General features: G+C 41.4%; 1 protein-coding gene across 1 annotated transcript in view; it reads left to right on the top strand.

Annotated features, from left to right (window-relative positions):
- LOC126092058 (histone acetyltransferase KAT7) overlaps window positions 1–26,115 on the top strand; it is a 562,552-nt gene that overhangs the window by 37,053 nt on the left and 499,384 nt on the right. The window contains exons 4-7 of the mRNA XM_049907464.1: window positions 1,427–1,698; window positions 4,028–4,309; window positions 4,976–5,202; window positions 5,866–6,052. Coding sequence (XP_049763421.1) covers window positions 1,427–1,698; window positions 4,028–4,309; window positions 4,976–5,202; window positions 5,866–6,052 — 968 coding nt within the window. The remainder of the gene's footprint in view (window positions 1–1,426; window positions 1,699–4,027; window positions 4,310–4,975; window positions 5,203–5,865; window positions 6,053–26,115) is intronic.

Raw genomic sequence — 26,115 nt, 5'->3', positions numbered from 1 at the left:
ATCCAGGGTAGTATTGTATCACAATTCATCAATGGCAGTTATCAACAGGCTATACTTCCCAATTACAGCACCACTATACATGCAGCCATTTGTGTTGCGATGTTAAGGGCAGCTCACTCATGGGACGGTAATTCCCTAGTCTGGCTGCTGCTAGTCTCTAACCAATGATGCAAAATCATATAGAATGTTGCAGGGAGTCCATCACTAGTTCTCGAATGACAGGCACAAATGTGACGCCATTACAAAGCGTTTGACATGCAATATGGTGATCCTCCCTTGTAATTGTAAGGCATGATCAACCAGAACCTTGATGATGAGTGTGCCTGCCCTGATGTCCCCATGCAATCCGACATCGAGCCACTGTCAATTCCAAATGCCACACAAGTCTGGATATTACTCAATTCAATTAGCCACCAAAATGGAGATCCCCAATGAGGCTCCTTTCAGATTGTGTCAGGTGCTGAAAATGCTGTCTCATATGTATGTGACATCTCCATGTTCTTCACAGTTATCACTCAATATCTGGCGATGTTCACACCCCTTGTAGACGTACCAGGCCAGGCAACAGCACTACACATGAACATTGCAAACATCTCTTTTGGCCATTCCACCTGTCTCGATGAATTCCAGTTGTGTCAGGCAGTGTGTATTCCATAAGAAACAAAACCATTAAGAGAACTGTTTTCAGTGATCAGAGTATGTAAAAAGCAAAGCTATATTCTTACGGAACCTGTTTCATTTATTTGATTGTTGCGAACTTTATACGTACAGTGTCAACAGAGTAGTTGAGAATCCCGAGTTCTGGGGAATATCACTGGTGCAATATTTTGAGGTTATAGTTGTGTCATTTTGAAATAATGTTCCATCAAGTTTCCACTTGTTCAAACATTGCTTCAAAGCTCACTGCTACTTGGTTGCTAACTCAGGAGGCTTTTAGTGACAGAAAAATTACAGTGGGTGGACAAAAGTATGGAAACACCAGAAATGCCTAATATGGCATAGGACAATTGTTTGCATCCAAAACAGCTTCCAGTAGTCTTGCAGAGGTACCGTTCATGGTCAAAAGTGCCACATACTGGCTTGGCTAGAATCTGCTTTTATTCGTGAGCAAACATTTCTCATAGTGTTCTCGTATTTTAATCCAACCCCTCCATTTGTCAGTTAGTCCTCTATAATAATACCGTCTGCAACAACATAACTAGTTCTGCATTGTTTCTACATACAAAGGAACATCTGGATCTCCTTTGACAGAACATACAATACTCGCACACAGTACTAATGACCAACTTAAAGAGTTGGTTCTTACAGCTGTGGTATTGTTTTCTGTAGTGAGCACATCTGTTTAGACAATCTAAATAAATAATGAAACTGGTTTTTATTTGTTTAATTTCTACCTAATGTACAAAGTGTCTTTTGTATCTTGCAGAGAGTAAAATGAGCACTGCCAGTAGCAAGTCTCCTGTGAAGAAGCCAGCAGGACCGAAAGCCCCACCAGCTCAACAGCGCAACAAGTCTAAACCGCGAGGCTCTGGAGGCAGTGGTCGTGGGGATGGGGAAACTGGCTCCTTGCAGGAGGAAGAGCGGCAGTGTCCCCTAGAGGGCTGCGACTCTGTGGGTCACCTGGGCGGTCGTCTCGAGAGACATTTTACGATTGAGGCCTGTCCGATGTATCACAATAAGACTGTGCAAGAATGCAAGGTATGTTGTTAACCACGATTTGTAAACAACTTATATATATGTATATATATTTGTCAAGTATTTAACAGACTATTACTGTTTGAGGACATTGTAGCACCCCAGTGAATCTGGGCCATGCATCAGACATTTTTGATATGAAACTAAGATTTTTTTATGATACATAGCTTGGTTATAATTAAATTTTTGCTACTTGAGCCATTGTAGACAGAAAACTGTTTACCTTGTGGGACCTTAATGTATAGGGATGATGTTGAGGTTGTGTGCTGCAGCATTTGCTTTGTTATTAGTATTAGTGTCACAACTTGCCTTTAGGCACCAGTACTCATACGACAACGTAGGGTTAAACACAAGCATCAGTGTGGACTACAGTTGCAGACAATCAATACGGATCTAGAAAGGTGAGTAGGATTTTACTTGCAAAGCTGTTTTATCAAACTGAGATCAATTGTGCTGCTGCTCATTGCAAGTATTGACACACTAAAGAAATCCACACTGATGATGGACATGATTTGAAAGTTCAAATTAACTGGCATTTTGGGAATTGCTCGTGATAGAGGCCGACAGCCAATTGTACCACAAATTGTTGAAAAAGTTACTGTTGCTGTGGCTGAGGGTGCTGTATGCAGTGTGCAATTTTCAAGCTGTGCACGAGCTGTGTCACGGCACTGAACATTCCATGGTCCACGTGCCACAGGAGATGTTTCGGACTTCATTAGAGTTATCTATAGTGTGGTTCCAGGCTCTTGTGGATGCAGATGGTCATCACATATGTAATCTGGAACGTAAACATGGTATGCAATTAACAAATATTACCTTCCCATGTGGAAATTAAAATATGTTGCTTCAGTGGTTTATTCAGTATTTCTCTTCTGGAAACGCTTACAAATGTTTCCACAATGTTTCATTGTGCTATTTTTCATAGGGGCCCTCTCAAGTAATGAAAGTTTGGTTATAACACCATCTGTTAAACTCCATTTAATACTATCAAAGCTGTAGACTTCACTGTGATGAACTGAATGAATTGTCAGGTTTAAAGATAGATGATTATTTAGTTATCAGATGTATTGGCTGAATGCGCACTGTCATTGTGCAGCAGTGCAAATGTGGACAGCACAAACACACACACAAAATTACAACTGTATGTGGAATAAGACAGATACTATTGTTGTGAAGCTATGACAAATTTTAAAGCACAGTATTCTGTATATGGCAGTGATGCTCTATTAGAAAAAGTGTTGTTGAGCAGTTATTCTGTCATGCATAGAGAATTGTGCAGCTTATTTGTTTACTGTTAGTAAAATCATTGCTTAGCCTCAAGAACAGCTGGAACAAGCTGCAGCAACTAATTTAATAAGTTTGCATTATGAATTGGTTAATATTGTTTTTTGTTTAAGGCCTGGAAGATTATCAGTATCTTTTAGTGAAGTCAAAGTAAGCACTTCCAGTTTAAAGTCATTGTATAATTAAATTTCAAAGTAATATATCACTTTGTTTTGGCGGTGAAAGTTTTTTCATAGTTCTCTTATTAACAACAAACATCACATGTAAGATATTTAACTCATTTTTTTATCAGGCTTCCATGTTCAGGAAAAATATTGTTATGTGGTTTGATCTTAGAAGCCCCACAGTAAATAAATAATCAGCTTTAGATTCCCCTCAGAGTATCTTAGCAGTCTCTTAACCCAGTGTTTGTAAACAAATTAGTGATAACTTCATCACTAGAGTTTGTGGAAAGGTATCACCTGTACTTGTGTTGGTGTTTCCTTGTTAATCTGTGCAGTGCTATAAAGTATTCCCTTAATTCAGCTCTGATGTCCAGAACCAAACATTTCCTGTGTTAATAATCTCTATAGTGTCCATCACTTGTTAGTAATGGGTATAGAATAAGTTACAGTATTAAGTATGGTGTCTATAGTTATTGCAGTTTTCTCATCCAAAGCTTAAGTCTTAATGTCACGAAGGTAATGTTATAGAATTTTAATCACTTCTATAACCAAATTTCTGTTTGTCACAAATGCTGCTTTAATCAAGCTAACATTTAATGTATGTGAGTTTTGCGAATGACATCCAAAAAATGATAATACGTCTCTAGTATTATCATTTTTTGGATGTCATTCGCAAAACTCACACATTTCATCATCACATTTTATGGAAAAATCATCTAACCTGTTTCTGACATTTCATTTTGGCTGTCCAAAAATAATTATCTTCACCAGATTTTGGTACCCCTACTTTTTATTCTTAGCGACAGAATACACCCACCAGTTTGGGAGAAGCATGCATTTTATTTTGTGCATTCAGTATCTGTTTCTCTTGGGTCTCAATGCAGGAAGCATATTTGGAACACCGTAAACGGGAAGAAGAACGGCGCAAGGCACTCGCAGTTCTAGCACGTCGCCCATCGAAAGCACCACCCACGGCAGAGCAGCGACAGTATCAGATGAAAATTCGAGAAATGCGTCGCTCTGGAGAAAAGGATGATGACAAAGGACCCTCAGCCAATAGTAATGGGACTGCAGATGAAAAAGAAAGAGAACCACGTCTCACAGGGGTTCCTGAATATGACTTGCGTCTTTTCCATGAGGCCCAAGCCATTGCCAGTGAAAAAATTGTGAGTGTCAGCTTTCTGTAGCAAAAAATGTAAATTTATAACAGAAGTAGCTGTGGATGTATTAAGTAAAACTACCAAACTATGGACTGACTTAGTAAATCAATTACCGTTACATATGTAACTTAATTACATATGTAGATATTTAAAGAGTGTAATAACCACTCAAAGCTTTGCTTCTTCTGCATATGCCAAAACTTACTTTATCATTCTCATACAGTGTTGAGGTTCCTGCTGATACAGATTGTTTGATGTGCACGACATGCAGACACAAAATCTTCTTTCTTCAGGTGTTTTCAGAATATCACTTGTACTTGTAGCTATAAACCCACGTAGAATATGGACAGTTGTCATGTACATACCTTAAACATATTATTTTGTATTTAAAATTTTCATTCCATTTCTTTCAGTTTTAATGCAGAAGTTCACTACAACTAAATGAACAAATGCCTTACTTCTAAAATAGGCAGTGTACAGAGCAGTCGAGTTTAATATGTTTCAGACAGCTGTTCTGAAAGAATGTGGCATTCTTTTATTTGATTATTTAAGCTTCTTTGTCAAATAACACCCGGTTACATCCATATGTGAGCAACATTATGACATGACATATTCATAATTTTGTCAAACGAATGTACTATTTATGTAACAAAAAAAAAACATTTTTGGCAGGAAGAAGAATTGAGCAACCTCCCTCATGTGAAGGGTACAAAGTATGTAGAAATGGGTAAACATGAAATGGAAGTGTGGTACCAAAGTCCGTACCCTGATGATTATGCTAGAGTACCCAAGCTATACCTTTGTGAATACTGTTTGCGTTATATGAAGACTCGAACGATACTTAAAAGACACATGGTGAAGTGTGTGTGGAGGCATCCACCAGGTGAAGAAGTCTATAGGTATGTCAACAAATGAGCTCTTTCTGTTTGTTTGGATACACAACATTTCCATTAGGCCTACTGACATGTAAATTTCAGGTCTGAGGCTAATGAATGTAGGAGTAAAATGACTAATCTTTCCGCAGCTACCTTAAATTATTTACATTAAATGAAGAAATAAACTCATTCTAGTACACTTCTGGTTTGAAAGCCTAGCCTTTATGGAGATTTATTAGTAGTTTATATACACTAAGCATTGAATAATTATTCTTGTGCCATTTACCAAAAAGTCATGGCCACACATGATCTCATTGAAATAATAGACATTTGAGCTACAGTCACTGAAAAGAAATGAATGAATGGATGGTGGAGTTAGTCTCAGTCTGGTGCACATTTTGATTAGTCACTACAAAAATAAATAACCATAATATTATCATAAGATACCATGAGTGCCCTATCACCAATTATCAACAGGCATCTGTATACATGCCTTTGCCAGTAATATGTATTTAGTTTCCAGCAATTCTGTGTCCCCCACCCCTTCTCCTCCTCCACACTGTAGGCCATGTGTGTTTTTTCATTCACTGTATCATTACATTGAATACTTGTGTGAACTATATATTTATTGCAATTGCTTTGAAAACAAGTTCTTATGTACTCCACTTATTACTTTTTCATGCACAGGAAGGACAGACTCTCAGTGTGGGAAGTGGACGGCAAGAGATACAAACAGTATTGTCAAAATCTCTGTTTATTGGCAAAGTTTTTTCTTGACCATAAAACACTGTATTATGATGTAGAGCCATTTCTGTTTTATGTTATGACCATCTGTGACTCTGAAGGCTGCCATACAGTTGGTTACTTCAGTAAGGTAAGTCTTTTATCACTTTATATGTTATTTATTGCCTGTATTACAATGCTACAGGACTTGGGTAAATTTCTTATAGTTGTTAGTATATTACATGTTTTACAAATTTAAATAGGAAATCTCTGAATATAAAAATTAATGATGTGTTGTGTTGCACCGAACACAAAATGCAAAATTCTGTAAACATTAACTAACTACATTGGCCTTCTAACAATTTTATTGATGTGCAGTCTTTTGCTGAATACTTACATATGTTCACACATTACTGTGAGGAAGAAGAATGCAAAATGTAGTTGCTATTTTAATTTTTTGCTTACATAAAATAAGGAAGTAAAATATGCTGTGAAATATTGTTATACAAATCATTACAAAGGTAAGCAGTAGTAGCCTTAATGTTTCATTGTTATACCTATGTATAGGTAAGCAGTAGTAGCCTTAATGTTTCATTGTTATACCTATGTATTAATCAAGAATGATGTGCCATTCATTAATAAAATTAAAACAAAATCATTTCAGTTATTATCCTAGAACATCAGAGACTTAAGCAGCAATGTACTGCCAAACCTTGAAATATAAAATTGTCAGAAATGCAGCTGTATTAACAAGTGCTACATTCCATTTAAAACTGTTATAACCAATTTAATGGAAAGGAGACCATGAGGTGTGCCTATATAGCTTGCTTGGCATGTGCACTGCTCACAAAAGTAAAGGATTGCAAATTGAGTTGTATTTCAGTGTACACCTTCAGTCTGTCAAGAAATTTCATTGTGGCACACTCTGCTGCGGAGTAAAGATTCATTCTGGAACCATGCAGCTGATCAAATCATTCGATTGTTTGGTCAGTTTACAGCCACTTTGTTTTTCATGTAACTTGGTCCATGTAAAAATTTTTCAGGTTGTTAAATGTTTTCCTGTAGTGCTACCCAGGAGATTGCGAGCTATGTGCACTTATCCTTCACAATTGTAAAATGTTTATAGATTTTTATCTATGCTGTACTAAGCATATTTCCATATATTTAGAAGCTAATCGCTTCAGATGCATTTTAAATGCATTTGCATGTTTACGGAGAGTACTGTATTTTGGCTAATGTTCCAGAAGTGATGGGGTGTCTTGCCATATTTTGTAGACCCTTAACAGTTCAGTCTGTTGTTTAATGTGTAACAAGATGCTGCAGTACAGATTTCAGAATAGATTATTTGTTTGGAAGAAATTACTAGTTAGCAGCTCTATACAATATTTTCATTTGTGATTTACTGTGTTCAACAAAGTTTGTAGTGATTAATAATACATTATTCTTCACTTTGATTACGGCAGAATGTCCTTGTAACACAGTTTAGGCTTGTTCTTCGCATCTATATCACATACTCTCTGACAGCCAATGAGCTCTGCTGTGAATGCCGCAGTTAATGCAAGCATTAAACATGATCATAGTGAGTTGTTCAGAGAATTTCTAAACCATTTGTTGGGAGTTATCACTGGTGGTAAGTGATAAATTCTACATGAGCACCCGAGAGACATGATTTGAAGAAAATATGTTTTCTTCAAGCAAAAAGCACGACCGTCCGTGTACCGCCATTGTTCGTGGATCGGACTATAATGAATCCCTTTTTGAACTTAAGCAGGTGCCTTTAAGTCTTTATGTGAATTGTTCTTGTTTCTATAACTGATTTTTTTTTTAACTGAGCTTTTTGTTGGAAAAAGGCATACATTATTTACAACAAACTTCACTAAGCAACAAATATGCTGAGAAGCAATAGTTAGTATACCCACTTCCATAAACAGGCCTCTGTAGGATATCTGTGAATTCACACCACAAATAATGCATATTACATGATTTTGGATTCTGAAACCACGTGTTTCACTTCAAAATATCATAGCATGTGACATTATGAATGAAAGCAAGCAAAGTATGTCAGCCTTTTTATTTTTGTGTCACCTATGTCTGATAACATGCACATTGCAAGTAAACATTTGTTTAGGCATTTCAGTAGTTCCGTGGTATACGTTTACCAACTGAATGTATTAACAAGTTGTAATTCCAGAAATTTAATGCTCTGAACCTCTTCTATCTTCAGTTCTTCATGCTGTATGCATTTGCTGAATGGAAACATCTTACATGTTCTGAATTGTATTGGTGAGTTTTTTCAAAGTTTATTGACTGTGAGCTGGCTGTGAACCATTTATTAATGTACATGAAAATGTCATTAGCAGTTTGTAAAACTGTGGCCAACTTGCTGTTATCAATGCTTATACCATCTACAAGCAAAATAAACTCTGCATCTGTCAATGTAATTTACAAGAGCTCATTCATGTACACAAAAGAAGCATTGGCCCTAAGATGGATCCTTGTGGAACACTACACATAATTACTTCCAAATCTGGTGATGACTGACAGCTTAATTCTCTAGTCACCACTTGTTTCTTGCTTGAGATTTGACTTGAACCATATTGTTGTATTGCCAGTAACACCATAATATTTCAAATTAACTTAAAATGATGTGGTTCACACAGTCAAATGTCTTCGACAAATCACAGAAAATACCTCGTAGCTTATGGAACTGTTTTAACCCTCAAGTGAACATGCTGTTTTTTCATAAGATGAGCGGGCACGCAGTGTGTTTTGTGCAGAAGCAAATAATAGCTGCCTTTTTGTTACCAAGGTAAATATGTATGACAAAGGGCACATCAGTAGTGTGTGGATAAATTGAGAATTTGGGGCTGATGGGAGGCGTACTTGGGTAGTCGGTGCAGCTGCGATTACCACTGTGTCCAGATGGCACAGTGGCAGTGCATCTGTTTCATAACCAGGAGGACAGGGTTTGAATCCCAGTGTCGCACAAATTTTCGATTTTCTCCATTGATTCAAATAAGTGCCTACAGCTGATGTCAGTCATTTCTTTGTTTCTTCATCACATTGTACATCCTCAAATACACTGACATTGATCATTGTGGATTAATTTGTTTAAACAGTCGTCATCAAACCACGTCATGAATGTGATGAATCACTAATGTCAAAATACTCCTCCTTAAAACAAGAAAACCATTTTCTTGCCATGCTCCTACCAAAGGTATTATCCCCATACATGGCGCAAGTCTTTGTGGCTGCCTCTGCTGCTGTCGCCCCCTCTGTTGAACTCAAACAGAAGAATATATTGGAAATGTTCTGATTTCTCCACATGGCACTCCATTTTCTAGTGTCTACAATTCCACTTACTATATCAAAATAACAATATGTAAACTCAGATAGTAACATGAGCTACAGATAAAAAATGACAATTGATAAATAAACCCTTAGTAATCAGATTACTAATATGAAAAACAAAAACACTGTGAATGCCTGCACTAACTTAATAATTCAGTCAGCATCACATGATTTTAATTGACTGTATTGCATAAGTCTTTTCACTGTTTCGCTTTTGTTGATGTTAATACTACTTTGATGTCTCTGACAAAGAGTTGCATTGTCACTGGAAAAAATCAGTTTTAATTTCTTCTCCTGTGATTTTCTACACAGTTTTCTCACTTTACAGATTAAAAAGTTTTATAGGTAGGGTACAACTCTGTCTCACTCCCTTTTCAACTACATCTTCACTTCCATGTCCACTGTTTGTTAAAACTGCAATCGGGTTTCTGTTTAAATTGTAGATAACCATATTTGCTCTACTGCTTTCAGAATTCTGAAGTGTGTGTTTCAATCAACATTCTCTAAAGCTGTCTCTAAATCTATTAAGGCTATAAATTTAGGTATACCTGTCTTGAATCTGTCTTCAGAGCTAAGTCATATGGTCAGTAGCTTCTACCAGTCGTTCCATTCTTTTGTAAATAATTCATGTCAGTATGTTCATTCTAAAAATTAAAAAATCTGATGGGACAAAGGACTCGAATTGACAGTGATAGCACAGTCTAACATACAGTTATGACAGTCGCTGCTGTGAAAGTTGTTACCATCTCACAGTTGGTACGACAGTAGTGCTCCGAGCAGTGAGAAAGCAGCACTAATATTAATGTTAGTTTATAATTACTTTCCTACATAATTAACAAAATTACCTGAATCTCGCAGATTTGGCAACATAAGCTACAACTTATTCATGAACAAAATATGTATAACTATGCATATAATTGGAGCTTACTCCACTGAAAGCAAAAGAATAAAAAACATACTTCATGCTCGAGCAGCATGTATTGCTTTAGTCCATTTATATTGTGATAGCCACTATCCTTGACACACAACAGTTCTGTATGAAGTGTAATGACTCATACATTTTACACTTCACTCAACTTTCTAACACATGAATATTTTGTAAGTTTAATTACTTTTGCTTCTAAAATGAATGTTTTGAAAATACTTGCCATTGTATTCGGTGCAACGCAGGCGTCGCGTTCAGTACAAGTTTCCTACATTCCACATTCACTGATTTGGCAGAAAGAGTAGTGAAGAAAACTTCTTGTTACTGAGTATATATACGACGTCGTCCAGCAAAATGTCAAATCTTCCGCCATTTACTAGCAATGTTTTTGCCCGTCAGAGAACAGAACATTCTTCAGAAAATATATTTACAAGAAAATCGTAAATTCTGTAATGTAGAGATTTACGCCTCCCGAGGCCCGAGGAAATGTAAAAAAAATGGCAAATTGGGTGTCTTCTTCTTATTGTCGTTGCAATTTATTGCACTGCTGATACTCCTGTTCGTAAATAATAATAATAATTAACCCGTTTTCCGCCGTCGTGTTTACAAGTGAAGGTCTAAATCAGATTTGGTGCCCCAGTTAAATATGGCGCCTGGAAAACAGCTGTGCCAGTTTCGGATTTAGTCGGTCTTTATTTACTCTTAAATGCTAGAGGTAGACAGTTTTATGCTGATTGTAATATTTTTGCTTCTCGTTCACTGCACAATAAGTAATCCCGCCCATAAGAGGCGAATATTTTGAAACCATGACGCAAGCTGATAATCCAGACACGTTTCAAAAACTGTTGTGCGTGTACATGTGAGCGAAAATCGATTGGGAAGCGGAAACGAATTTTCAGAATCGATTTTGGAGAGTTTATGTGACCATCCTGAAACAGTATTGTGAAATCGATTTAGGAAACTCGGTTTTGAGAGATGATGTAAACATAACGACTGTTACGTTAGACGTAGAGTATTGTAGTGGTTCGATCTTTTCCCGCGCAGCCGGCTGAAAGGAAATAGCGCCGCTTTGCGTGAGCGGCCCGCAGTTGACGTGTTGGGTTGTGTTGGGCTGGGGCAGGTGAGGTGGCGTAATTAGGCAGACCCGCCGCCCGGCAGATGTTTATCGCGGCAGTTGAGGGGGTCAGGAGCCGCGGGCGTGAGTCATGGCACCCGCGCAGGTCAGTTTGCCCAAACTGCGCCTTCCTGGCGAATAGGGTTTGGCCGCCCTCAAACGGGTCACGAAAGCGAGCGTGGGCGTGGTGGTGGACGAGTTGTCACCTCGGGACGCAGAAGGGTGGGAGGGGAGGGGACGCGAAGGCAACGCTGACTCCTTCCCGCAGTGTTGGCACAGTTAGCCATGTTTTGTGCTTATGCGAAAGCAGAGATGACACGCGAGGAAATACTAGGAGCGCACGGAACCAAATGAATATCTTACAAAAAGTGCTGCGGATTTTCACTGTTGCTGGCAGTGCCAGTACAAGGAAACATCACCAACTCTATCTCACATTTTAAGGAGGAAAAAAAAGCACACTTGCAAGATATTAGCCTCAGAAATCCGTCCGCTCAAAAAACTGGGCCATAATGCTGAAAGTACGCAGTTATGGCATTTGAATGTATAGCTTTTAAATTCCGCGTCACTAGCTCCGCCCTTTGCAGCCGGGGGTATTTATTGATTTCCGAAAAGTATTTGACTCAGTACCGCACCTGTGGTTATTGTCAGTAGTACGATCATATGGGGTATTAAGTGAAATTTGTGACTGGGTTGAGGACTTCTTGGTAGAGAGGGCGCAGCATGTCGTCTTGCATGAAGAGTCATTGTCAGATGGTAGAAGTTACTTTGGGCGTGCCCCAGGGAAGTATGTTGGAACCCTTCCTGTTCATGTTATATATTAATGAGCATGTAGGCAATATTAGTAGTAACCTCAGACTTTTTGCAAATGATGCAGTTGTCTATAATGAACTACTGTCTGAAAATACGGAATAAATATTCAGTCAGATCTCGACAAGTGGTACAAAGATTGGCAACTTACTGTAAATGTTCGAAAATGTAAAACTGTGCACGTCACAAAACGAAAAAACACAGTATCCTATGACTATCACATTAGTTAGTCACTGTTGGAATCGGCCAACCCATACAAATACCTGAGTGTAACTCTTTGTAGGGATATGAAAGGGAATAATCATGTAAGTTCAGTCGTGGGTAAAGCGGGAGGTAGACTTCGCTTTATTTGCAGAATACTGGGGATGTGCCGTCAGTCTACAAATGAGATTACTTACATGCTTACACGTCATTCACGTGACCGGTTGTAGAATATTACTCAAGTGTTTGGGACTCATATCAAATAGGACTAACAGGGGATATTGAACGTTTGCAGAGAAGGGCAACACGAATGGCCACAGGTTTGTTTGATCTCTGAGAGTGTGTCACTGAGATGTTGAAAGGACTGAACTGGCGGACTTGAAGATAGACGTAAGCTGTTCCCATAAAGTCTTCTAAAAAGTTTCAAGAACCGTCTTTAATTGATGATTCTAGGAACATACTGCAACTCCCTACGTATCAGTCACATGGGGATCGTGAGGATAAGATTAGAATAATTACAGAATGCACAGAGACATTCGAACAATCATTCTTCCTGCACTCCATACATGAGTAGAACAGGAAGAAACCCTAAAAAGTGGAACAGTGGGACGTACTCTCTGCCATGCACTTCACGGCGGCTTGCTGAGTATAGACGTAGATGTAATGCCCGAGCGCGAAGTACTCTACAAAGGACTAAGTAAGAGGTTCGTGTACATAATGTCGATGAACAAACAAGCGATAGTTCTGTGTTTATTGTGTCAAAGTGCGTGAGTTCTAACCTGGTGCCAGATATATCATTGCTTTAAACACTCTTATGTTGCGATTATGTAAATTAAGAAAATCAATGAGTGTATTATTTGGCGTCGCTGTCGCGCTTTTTTTTTTTTTTTTTTTTTTTTGCATGATTAAATTGTAAAACGAAAATCGGTAACTCCATTTAGTAATAATTCTTCGGTTGCTTAGAATTATTAATTTTGATGTTCAGGCCTATACAAGGTGATTCAGGAGGAATGTTATGTAATTTGTGAGGTGATTCTACATGCCGGCCGCGGTGGCCGAGCGGCTCTAGGCGCTTCAGTCCGGAACCGCGCGACTGCTACGGCCGCAGGTTCGAACCCTGCCTCGGGCATGGATGTGTGTGATGCCCTTAGGTTAGTTAGGTTTAAGTAGTTCTAAGTTCTAGGGGACCGATGACCTCAAATGTTGAGTCCTATAGTGCTCAGAGCCATTTGATTCTACATGTGAAAATAAATAAAAATTTTCTGTATACATGTGTGCGATTTTGGATCGTACGGAACTGCAGCGATTTGAAGTCTACACACATCTCTGAATGGATATGAAGACAAGTGTGAATATTACTCGCCGAAATGCCGTGACAAGTGCTGTAGTTGATTGAATAAGGGTGGGACAGATGACCGAACCATCCACAAGAGATGCCGGCCGCGGTGGTCTAGCGGTTCTGGCGCTGCAGTCCGGAACCGCGGGACTGCTACGGTCGCAGGTTCGAATCCTGCCTCGGGCATGGGTGTGTGTGATGTCCTTAGGTTAGTTAGGTTTAAGTAGTTCTAAGTTCTAGGGGACTTATGACATAAGATGTTGAGTCCCATAGTGCTCAGAGCCATTTGAACCATCCACAAGAGGTGTTCAGTTAAGTCCCCTACCCATTTCAATGCACTTGCCAACGAGTTGTTGTGTTTCACATCGATCTTCATCTCGCCAGGCTTTAATGTGGGCAACAGTATCGATGATGCCTCGTTAAAAGTTCTTCACGTGTATCCACCGTCGTAGCGTTCACATCCCCCTCTAACCAGCCCCATATAAGGACCGATGATCTCAGCAGTTTGGTCCCATAGGAACTTACAACCACCAGCCCCATATACAGAAGTGTAATGGGGTTTCTATAAGGAAATATGCGCATGCTGTCGCTGTCACGCGGTTTGGCAGAAACACGGGCCCTATCACCTGGTCATCAGTCATATCACACCAGACGTTCCCTGAGAACCAAATTTGGAATCTTGTTTCCTTAGTGTTATGTGGGGGGTCGCCATCGCCCATGTATGATAATTGCAGATGTTCGTGATATCATTGCGTGTAAATGTAGCCTCTTCTGTAAATAAAATGTGTTGCACGACCTCTCTTTGTACAGCCAACCATTCGCAAAATTGCTGTCTGCTTACTGAATCACGTGGATGCTGATGTTACATTACCAAAGAAGACGAAGCAAATATTTCAGAATTCAAATCAAGAACAAGTGCCAACATGAGTAACTCAGAAGTATACAAGGTGGACAGAAACAGCCTGAAAAGCTTGCAAGGGCGTAGCAGGTTAGTGGACGTGTGGCGGTGGTAAGGATCGACCTCGTGCCAAAGGCAGACCAGCCTCGTGTGCCATCATTTGCGCTATGATAACTAAGTGTTCTCGGACAAGATTTCAGTACACGTTCTGGAGAAGTGACGCCCTCTTCTTACCACGCCGTCAACATGCCGCTGTTGGCGCTCAGGCGCTAGCCGGCTGCAGTGGGGGAGAGCGAGTGACAACCGGTATGCGCAAAGTTTGAAATCTATACGTTTAGAAGGTCGTAATTGCGTACTGTTACAACTATGGCCTAAATTTTCGCCCAAAATCCATTGCTGGTGCTGATATCTTAAATTGTGCCGTTTTCTCATTCAAATACGAGGTCGAGGTAGTGATGTTTCATTTTAACCAAGTCTGCTAGTTGTCTGATAGTGATTCGTCTGTACTGCATTACCAGTATTCTTACGCAATCAGCCTCACCTGCGAGTGCTGAGGGCCTGCCTGTACGTGCTTCGCTCTCCATTGTTGAGCCGCCATCTTTGAGGCGGTTGTGCCACTGCTTTATCTGCTTCGTCCCCAAAGATTTGTCGAATCTTGCGAGTTGTTTCAACTTGAGAATCGCCAAGCTTAAAACAAAATTCGATGCAATAACTTTTTCTGTCATTCTGCCCACAACACAAAATCCGATGACTACCACTTACACGTATTCACTTGTCAACTGCTAGGCAGTGACGGATTGTTACTGCAGTCGTGAAAACAATCAGGCATACGCACTACTAATGATCTTGTGGTGTTGCAGTTCTTCTTATGTCCGTGCTTGCTATGAAAATAGGATTCTGTGGGTTATTTTATTTTCTTACTTGCGTGTAGCTGTTGGGTTACCTATGTTGGTAGCTAGTCTGCTACACAATCTACAACTTGTCATGGCTTTGATGTTGTAGTGTTTTCTCATATGTTTTGGCGAACAGATTACGCTGCTTTCTGTGACTTATGGTCTGCCCATTTTTGAAAATCCACAGAAAGTGCGTTGTCAAACGACCGTAAGTCACAGAAATCAGCGTATTCACCTCGCCAAAACATGTGAGAAAACACTACAACATCAAAGCCAAGACAAGCTGTAGATTGTATAACAGACTAACTACCAACATAAATATCCAATAGCTTCAAGTAAGCAAGAAAATAAAATAACGCACTGAAGATTGGCACAAAAAGTGCTGAAACATGTCTGGGTAAAACGAAACTGAAAATGTGTCTTGCATAAGTCGGAATTCCTCGTCCTACGTACGCACTACGTATGCCTGCAGACATAGAGAGAGAGAGAGAGAGAACCAATACCATTTTTGGTTTCAACAATAAAAAATAAGAGATACTTTTAGAAGAGCTAAAAAGGGTAATATAAGTCGATGTAATTTGTACGAGCCATCTTATAGGGCAAAGATTAATGGGTGGCATCGGACTCGGCTGTTGATAAGACGGAAAAAATCGCTTGCCATTGTCGACAGCCAGAATCCCAAACGTCCATATTAGAGATACGGCCTTGCATTGTAGAAATGGATTTATGACACCTCAGCCTCCTTGACTATAATTCCGGTGTTAATGAAAGACTCTTCCTAGTATCCAAACAATTAGGCAATACGAGTACCGACTCAGATTCTTCATGCAAAACTTAGCGTGTGCCGGATCGGGACTCGCCGAGCAGAAGAGAACAGTCAAAAGCGCATGCTTCCCCATGCGCCACGCAGTGTTGGGACGTTTACAGAGTGCGCTTTGCATAGCGTGCATTGAAAATGCATGAACGGGTTGCTGAAGCAGCTCGACCAAACATGCTTTTGAAGAACTTCGTGGAACTGACTCCGGATCCAAACGGAAAGACAGTTAGTGAACCGTTTCCTGATAAACTCAGATATCAAAGCGAATTCACCATGAGTTTCTTTTTCTTGGTCGCGTATCCGGTTTTTCATTCTCATCTCTTCCATTCTGTTGTGTCATATAATTGCTTCAGCATGTCAGTTTCCTCATCAGAATGCGACTCTGAACTGAGATCCGTGAGTCCAAAAAGAAATACTGGGCGCTACAGGCTAACAGACAGTGGTCCAGTGCGCGCTCATACGTGCAGGTAGCTTTTCCTGCGCTGCGTCTCGGAGAAAATTGCGATTCACTGCTACATGTTGCCTTTGATTCACAAAATCGAACAAACTCTCCCTTGGACGGAAAGTTCTTTTATTTGAACATAAAATTAAATATTCCTTTATGTTAATAAGAAACACCCAGGACCTTTTAGAAAACATGAAACTGGTAAACAAAAATCGTAGAAAGCAGCACGCTAACCAGCAACCTTTCAGTTAAAAATCCCTGTCTCTATCCATACCAGAACAATAGACAGACGTTATGCGGTAAAGTGCCACACTTTTCATTCTTTTTTTTACGTTAGTTATAATACGAGGGACGTTCAATAAGTAATGCAACACTTGTTTTCTTGGTCGAATTCGTTGAAAAGATGCGAATTTTGTGTGGAACATCATGGAATGCCCCTGCTTCAGCCCGTACAGTTTCATTAAGTTCTGATAGGTGGCAGAGATATACTAGCCTTCAAACTGGCGTGTGTACCGCAAGTGCGTTCCATACAGAGATCCGGCAATGAGTGTCTTTTGGCGGAAAACCAGAGCATCGCAGATATTCGTAGGCGCTTGCAGTACGTCTACGGACACCTGGCAGTGAACAAAAAAAACGGTGAATCGTAGGGCTGGAGGTATGTCATCATCGCAACAAGGTCGCGCAAACTTGCCCGATCTCCAGCGTGCCGACAAGCTGCATACACATGTGACTGCTGCAACATTGGAACGTGAGGACACTCTCATTCGAGGTGACCGAGGGATCACAGACAAACATCTCGCTGCTCAACTGGGCGTCTCAGTCGATAGTGATGACACACCATCTGCGCACCCGGGAAGAGCTTACAGAACTTCATTGGATTGTTCTTCCTCATCCAACCTACACCTCGGATCTCACACCTGCCAACTTCCATCTTTTTGGCCCAATGAAGGATGCCTCCGCAGGAAGCAGTACGTGGATGACGGGGAGGTTATTGATGCAACAACCTGGGCTCCCACGTCGACCAATAGAGTGGTCCCGTGCAGGCAAACAGGCTATCCCAGTAAGGTGACGTAAGGCTATCGTATTGTGCGGAGATTATGTTTAAAAATAGAGTTTTGTTGCCAAAACTGTGAAGAATAATATGGTGTATTGAAATCCAGAATGAAACGAATCAGCTTTCAGAAAAAAATGTTGCATTACTTATTGAACGCCTCCCGTATAAAAATCATAAAATATTGGCTTCAACTTCATACGACGTAATCCAGTATGATCTATAATAAGGAACCATTCGATCCATTAATTCCATTTTAACGGAACATTTTGACCTCAGGAGGATCTCAGCAAAATTTGCTAGCATCTGAGAAGAAGCAACTTCGTTCGGAGATCGTAAAAGACATGCTTGGACTCTGTGAACAGTAATCCCAACTTTCTTAACACAGTGATCACCGGTGATGAGTCCTGGGTTCACGGGTACGACCCGGAATCAAAGTTCCAGTCATCGCAATGGAAGCATCCATCGTCCCCAATACCCAAAAGAGCGAGGCACGATCGCGGAAGTACGAAAGTCAAGCGGACCGTCTTTTTTGGCTCCAGTGGCGTGGTCCATCAGGAGTGCGTCCCAGAATGTAGTAATGTCAATAAGGAGTACTACCAACAGCTTCTGCGTCGCCTTCGTCGAGAGTGAGGCGCAAACGGCCGACTTGTGGGCAGCGTGTAGTTGGCAGATTCCTCACGTTCACGCACCCGCACATCGTTCTCAGTTAATTCAGTTTTTATGGCCAAACGCAATACGGCTGTGGTTTGTCAGCCTTCCTGTTCCCCTGACCTAACACCGAGTGACTTCTGGCTTTTACATAAATTGAAAAGGGCTCTGAAAGGGAACAAATTTCAAATCAGGGAAGACATAATACAGAATTCGATGGAGCAACAGCACACCGTACCAAAAGAGGCTTAGCGATGCTGCAGTAATGGCAGCAGCGTTGGGAGAGGTGCGTAGAAGTTAGTCTGCTTTGAAGGTGACTGGTGTCAAACAGTTATTGTATGTGAAAGAAGATTGATTTGATAAATAAAAGTAGGGTATTTTTTTGAACAGCCTTGTATTGGCGAAGAAGTTGTTTAAAAAAATCGACGACCTGCGATTACCGTGCGCTACAACATCCGACGCATCCAGTAGTGTACAAGATGACGTCCCACATTGGTCGATGAATTGGGACAATGTGCGTAGTAAATGCTCCATGGTAATTACTGAAACTGCCTCCAAGAATGAGAAAACACGCTAGATCAACTTCTGACCAAGGCTATATTGTGAACATCCCCATCGAATCAATAGTAGGTTTCTGTGCAAAAGGCAAATAATCACGTGGAACTGGACAAGTAAGAAACTGGTGCTCATGAATCGTACGGCATCACGTACGTTCGGAATAATGCACATTTTAAAGCTGAGCTGGTGACATTTCCCAAAACGGACAGCCTTTAACTACGTGAGGCGGTGTGCACTCGGTGTGCTTGCCGGGGGGTCTCGTCCGTAATGTGGAGGAGGCCCTTCCGGCAGCTATTGAACGCACTGGGTGTGACCGGCTGCAGATAGTAGCACATGTCGGAACGAATGACGCCTGCCGCTTGGGTTCTGAGGCCATCCTTGGTTCCTTCCGGCGGCTGGCTGATTTGGTGAAGACAACCAGCATCGCACGCGGAGTGCAAGCTGAGCTTAATATCTGCAGCATAGTGCCCAGAGTCGATCGCGGTCCTCTGGTTTGGAGCCGTGTGGAGGGTCTAAACCAGAGGCTCAGACGACTCTGCGACTATAATGGTTGCAAATTCATCGACCTCCGTTATTGGGTGGAGAACTGTAGGGCCCCCCTAGACAGGTCAGGCGTGCACTACACACCGGAAGCTGCTACTAGGGTAGCAGAGTACGTGTGGCGTGCACACGGGGGTTTTTTAGGTTAGAGGGACCCCCCCTTGGGCGAAACGATAAAATACCTGACGGCTTACCAGAGAGGACATTATCATCGTTGATAAAGAACGTCCGTCCTCAGAGACCAAAAACAGGAAAAGTTAACGTAATATTGGTAAACTGCAGGAGTATCCAGGGCAAGGTTCCTGAATTAGTATCTCTTATTGAAGGAAATAGTGCGCATATAGTATTAGGAACGGAAAGTTGGTTAAAACCGGAAGTGAACAGTAACGAAATCCTAGACACAGAATGGAATATATACCGCAAGGATAGGATAAACGCCAATGGTGGAGGAGTATTTATAGCAGTAAAGAATTCAATAATATCCAGTGAAGTTATTAGCAAATGCGAATGTGAAATAATCTGGGTTAAGCTAAGTATCAAAGGTGGGTCAGATATGATAGTCGGATGCTTCTATAGACCACCTGCATCAGCAACCGTAGTAGTTGAGCGCCTCAGAGAGAACCTGCAGAACGTCGTGAAGAAGTTTCGTGATCATACTATTGTAATAGGGGGAGACTTCAATCTACCAGGTATAGAATGGGATAGTCACACAATCAGAACTGGAGCCAGGGACAGAGACTCTTGTGACATTATCCTGACTGCCTTGTCCGAGAATTACTTCGAGCAGATAGTTAGAGAACCAACTCGTGAAGCTAACGTTTTAGACCTCATAGCAACAAATAGACCGGAACTTTTCGACTCCGTGAATGTAGAAGAGGGTATCAGTGATCATAAGTCAGTGGTTGCATCAATGACTACAAGTGTAATAAGAAATGCCAAGAAAGGAAGAAAAATATATTTGCTTAACAAGAGTGATAGGGCACAAATCGCAGAATATCTGAGTGACCACCATCAAACGTTCATTTCTGAGGAAGAGGATGTGGAACAAAAATGGAAAAAATTCAGAAACATCGTCCAGTACGCCTTAGATAAGTTCGTACCGACTAAGGTCCAAAGCGAGGGGAAAGATCCACCGTGGTATAACAATCATGTACGAAAGGTACTACGGAAACAAAGAAAGCTTCATCATAGGTTTAAGAGTAGTCGAATCATAGCTGAGAAGGAAAAGCTGAACGAAGCGAAAAAGAGCGTAAAGAGAGCAATGAGAGAAGCATTCAACGAATTCGAACATAAAACATTGGCAAACAATCTAAACAAGAACCCTAAAAAGTTTTGGTCATATGTAAAATCGGTAAGCGGATCTAAATCCCCTATTCAGTCACTCGTTGACCACGATGGCACCGAAACAGAGGACGACCGAAGAAAGGCAGAAATACTGAATTCAGTGTTCCGAAACTGTTTCACGGCGGAAAATCGTAACACGGTCCCTGACTTCAGCCGTCGCACGGACGCCAAAATGGAAAATATTGAAATAAACGATATCGGAATTGAAAAACAACTGCTATCACTTAGTAGCGGAAAAGCATCCGGACCAGACGAGATACCCTTAAGATTCGACAGTGATTATGCTAAAGAACTTGCCCCCTTTCTATCAGCAATTTATCGTAGATCGCTGGAAGAACGTAAAGTACCTAGCGACTGGAAGAAAGCGCAGGTCGTTCCCATTTTCAAGAAGGGTCATAAATCAGATGCGAATAATTATAGGCCTATTTCGCTTACGTCAATCTGTTGTAGAATAATGGAACATGTTTTGTGTTCTCGTATTATGACGTTCTTAGATAATACAAATTTCCTTCATCATAACCAACATGGATTCCGCAAACAGAGATCATGTGAAACTCAGCTCGCCCTATTTGCCCAAGAAATTCACAGTGCCGTAGACACTGGCGAGCAGATTGATGCCGTATTCCTGGACTTCAGGAAGGCATTTGATACGGTTCCGCACTTACGTTTAGTGAAAAAAATACGAGCTTACGGAATATCGGACCAGGTTTGTGATTGGATTCAGGATTTCCTAGAAGAAAGAACACAACATGTCATTCTTAACGGTTCAAAATCTGCAGATGTAGAGGTAATTTCGGGAGTACCGCAAGGAAGCGTGATAGGACCTTTATTGTTTACAATATACATAAATGACTTAGTTGACAACATCGGTAGCTCCGTGAGGCTATTTGCAGATGACACGGTTGTCTACAAGAAAGTAGCAACATCAGAAGACTCGTACGTACTCCAGGAAGACCTGCAGAGGATTAATGCATGGTGCGACAGCTGGCAGCTTTCCCTAAACGTAGATAAATGTAATATAATGCACATACATAGGGGCAGAAATCCATTCCAGTACGATTATGCCATAGGTGGTAAATCATTGGAAGCGGTAACGGCCGTAAAATACTTAGGAGTTACTATCCGGAGCGATCTGAAGTGGAATGATCACATAAAACAAATAGTGGGAAAAGCAGGCGCCAGGTTGAGATTCATAGGAAGAATTCTAAGAAAATGTGAGTCATCGACGAAAGAAGTAGCTTACAAAACGCTTGTTCGTCCGATTCTTGAGTATTGCTCATCAGTATGGGACCCTTACCAGGTTGGATTAATAGAAGAGATAGACATGATCCAGCGAAAAGCAGCGCGATTCGTCATGGGGACATTTAGTCAGCGCGAGAGCGTTACGGAGATGCTGAACAAGCTCCAGTGGCGGACACTTCAAGAAAGGCGTTACGCAATACGGAGAGGTTTATTATCGAAATTACGAGAGAGCACATTCCGGGAAGAGATGGGCAACATATTACTACCGCCCACATATATCTCGCGTAATGATCACAACGAAAAGATCCGAGAAATTAGAGCAAATACGGAGACTTACAAGCAGTCGTTCTTCCCACGCACAATTCGTGAATGGAACAGGGAAGGGGGGATCAGATAGTGGTACAATAAGTACCCTCCGCCACACACCGTAAGGTGGCTCGCGGAGTATAGATGTAGATGTAGATGTATCCTTAAAATTTGAACCGACTCCTGATCCCAATTGGTGAGATGTGATGGGGACTCCCCCCCCCCCCCCCCTCACGTGAGATGTAACCTGTAGTCGGATAAAGATACGTAAAAATGAAAAAATAATTTGTCTTGTTGTTGTTGTTGTTGTGGTGGTCTTCAGTCCTGAGACTGGTTTGATGCAGCTCTCCATGCTACTCTATCCTGTGCAAGCTTCTTCATCTCCCAGTACCTACTGCAACCTACATCCTTCTGAATCTGCTTAGTGTATTCATCTCTTGGTCTCCCCCTACGATTTTTACCCTCCACGCTGCCCTCCAATACTAAATTGGTGATCCCTTGATGCCTCAGAACATGTCCTACCAACCGATCCCTTCTTCTGGTCAAGTTGTGCCACAAACTTCTCTTCTCCCCAATCCTATTCAATACTTCCTCATTAGTTATGTGATCTACCCATCTAATCTTCAGCATTCTTCTGTAGCACCACATTTCGAAAGCTTCTATTCTCTTCTTGTCCAAACTATTTACTGTCCATGTTTCACTTCCATACATGGCTACACTCCATACAAATACTTTCAGAAATGACTTCCTGACGCTTAAATCTATACTCGATGTTAACAAATTTCTCTTCTTCAGAAACGCTTTCCTTGCCATTGCCAGTCTACATTTTATATCCTCTCGACTTCGACCATCATCAGTTATTTTGCTCCCCAAATAGCAAAACTCCTTTACTACTTTAAGTGTCTCATTTCCGAATCTAATACCCTCAACATCACCCGACTTAACTCGACTACATTCCATTATCCTCGTTTTTCTTTTGTTGATGTTCATCTTATATCCTCCCTTCAAGACACCATCCATTCCGTTCAACTGCTCTTCCAAGTCCTTTGCTGTCTCCGACAGAATTACAATGTCATCGGCGAACCTCAACGTTTTTATTTCTTCTCCATGTATTTTAATACCTATTCCGAATTTTTCTTTTGTTTCCTTTACTGCTTGCTCAGTATACAGATTGAATAACATCGGGGAGAGGCTACAACCCTGTCTTACTCCCTTCCTAACCACTGCTTCCCTTTCATGTCCCTCAATTCTTATAACTGCCATCTGGTTTCTGTACAAATTGTAAATAGCCTTTCGCTCCCTGTATTTTACCCCTGCCACCTTCAGAATTTGAAAGAGAGTATTCCAGTCAACATTGTCAAAAGCTTTCTCTAAGTCTACGAATGCTAGAAACGTAGGTTTGCCTTTCCTTAATCTTTCTTCTAAGATAAGTCGTAAGGTCAGTATTGCCTCACGTGTTCCAGTATTTCTACGGAATCCAAACTGATCTTCCCCGAGGTCAGCTTCTACCAGTTTTTCCATTCGTCTGTAAAGAATTCGTGTTAGTATTTTGCAGCTGTGGCTTATTAAACTGATAGTTCGGTAATTTTCACATCTGTCAACACCTGCTTTCTTTGGGATTGGAATTATTATATTCTTCTTGAAGTCTGAGGGTATTTCTCCTGTTTCATACATCTTGCTCACCAGATGGTAGAGTTTTGTCAGGACTGGCTCTCCCAAGGCCGTCAGTAGTTCCAATGGAATGTTGTCTACTCCGGGGGCCTTGTTTCGACTCAGGTCTTTCAGTGCTCTGTCAAACTCTTCACGCAGTATCGTATCTCCCATTTCATCTTCATCTACATCCTCTTCCATTTCCATAATATTGTCCTCAAGTGCATCGCCCTTGTATAGACCCTCTATATACTCCTTCCACCTTTCTGCTTTCCCTTCTTTGCTTAGAACTGGGTTTCCATCTGAGCTCTTGATGTTCATACAAGTGGTTCTCTTATCTCCAAAGGTCTCTTTAATTTTCCTGTAGGCAGTATCCATCTTACCCCTCGTGAGATAAGCCTCTACATCCTTACATTTGTCCTCTAGCCATGTCTGCTTCGCCATTTTGCACTTCCTGTCGATCTCATTTTTGAGACGTTTGTATTCCTTTTTGCCTGCTTCATTTACTGCATTTTTATATTTTCTCTTTTCATCAATTAAATTCAATATTTCTTCTGTTACCCAAGGATTTCTACTAGCCCTAGTCTTTTTACCTACATGATCCTCTGCTGCCTTCACTACTTCATCCCTCAAAGCTACCCATTCTTCTTCTACTGTATTTCTTTCCCCCATTCCTGTCAATTGTTCCCTTATGCTCTCCCTGAAACTCTGTACAACCTCTGTAAACATCTGTTAAAACACTTTAATAAAATCGAGATTTATTTATAAAGTGTATTAAATTGTGTTTTTAACACGTGACTAGTGACACTGTACGTAAAACATGACAACCCTAAGTACTGTTCGGCTGGACAGACAGAGGGAAACGGACAAAAAGGCTCGATGAAAATAATAATAACTGTTTTGACGGATCCCCAAAAATTTGAACAATTATTGGTAATTATGCACAAGAACTAAACATTGTACAGACGTCATGCATATTGCATTTTGAAGAGAAACTCTGAAAGTTTTTTTTTTTTTTTTTTTTTTTTTTTTTACTAACGTTCGATATGCGAACCATGAATGACCCGGCAGACGTCAATACGATAATCGAATTCTTGCCGTACCCGTCCCAGCATGGCATCGTCGACTGTGAGAGTCACTTCCCGTATTCTTGTCCGGAGCTCTTCTACGTCACGTGGTAGAGGCGGTGCATACACCACATCTTTTAATGTGTCCCCACAGAAAAAGGTCATACAGAGTGAGATCCGGTGATCGGGGAGGCCATTTCATGAAACAGCTGTCCCCTTTCGTAGCACGGCCATGTTTGCAATTAGCGCTGACTATCGGCAAATTACTAAACTACGCTGTGGCTGTATACATGAAAAAAACGTAACAGGGTTTCTCTTCAAAGTGACATATGCAAGGTATCTCTACAGTGTTTGGTTTTTGTGCATTAAATAGTTGAACGTGTTCCCGGACTTCATGTACGCCCTGTATGTATATATTCCCCTCACCACTGCCAACCCACACATCCAAGATTTTGTTTTATACATTTCTCGATATAGCGTTGGCAAATCATGGCATTTCAGATAGATTTTAGAATTTGTGTGTTCGTTTTTCGGTAGTTCGGCCACGGAAGTTCCTGAAACTGACGCTAGTGTGTTACAAAGATTGCACGTGGCTCAAAGTGCTGGAGCAGTCGTGGAAAAGGAGGAGGCGCCGTAGTCAGGGCGCGGCCGTACGGCAAGATGGCGGCGGTCGCTGCAGCAGGCGGTCAATGGGGGCGCAGCGTACGGCGGGTCGACGACCTCCACGGCTGCTGGCCGCGGCGCCGGCGTCGCGTCGGCGTCGCGAGAGTAGTACGGGGGACAGGGAGGGGGGTGCCGGCAGCGGCGCCGCCGCGATCGATGTGCGGCGTCTGCGTCTGCGGCGAGCGGGCCGCCGGGCGCTGCCATTCATCTGCTGCGCGGGCACCGCACTCGCGCCGATATTGCGGCACGGCCGGCGCACGCACCTCCCCCACCCCCTGCGCCGCCCCTCCACCACGGCCCTGCCACCCAGCCCCATCACGCCGCAGCATCTCGGCGCTGTCTGCACCTGCCGCGG

The sequence above is a fragment of the Schistocerca cancellata genome, chromosome 7 (genome assembly GCF_023864275.1).
Source record: "Schistocerca cancellata isolate TAMUIC-IGC-003103 chromosome 7, iqSchCanc2.1, whole genome shotgun sequence".
In the NCBI taxonomy this organism is placed as follows: domain Eukaryota; kingdom Metazoa; phylum Arthropoda; class Insecta; order Orthoptera; family Acrididae; genus Schistocerca; species Schistocerca cancellata.
Note: the sequence above shows the minus strand (reverse complement) of the source record. Positions and strands in the feature narration are given on the sequence as shown.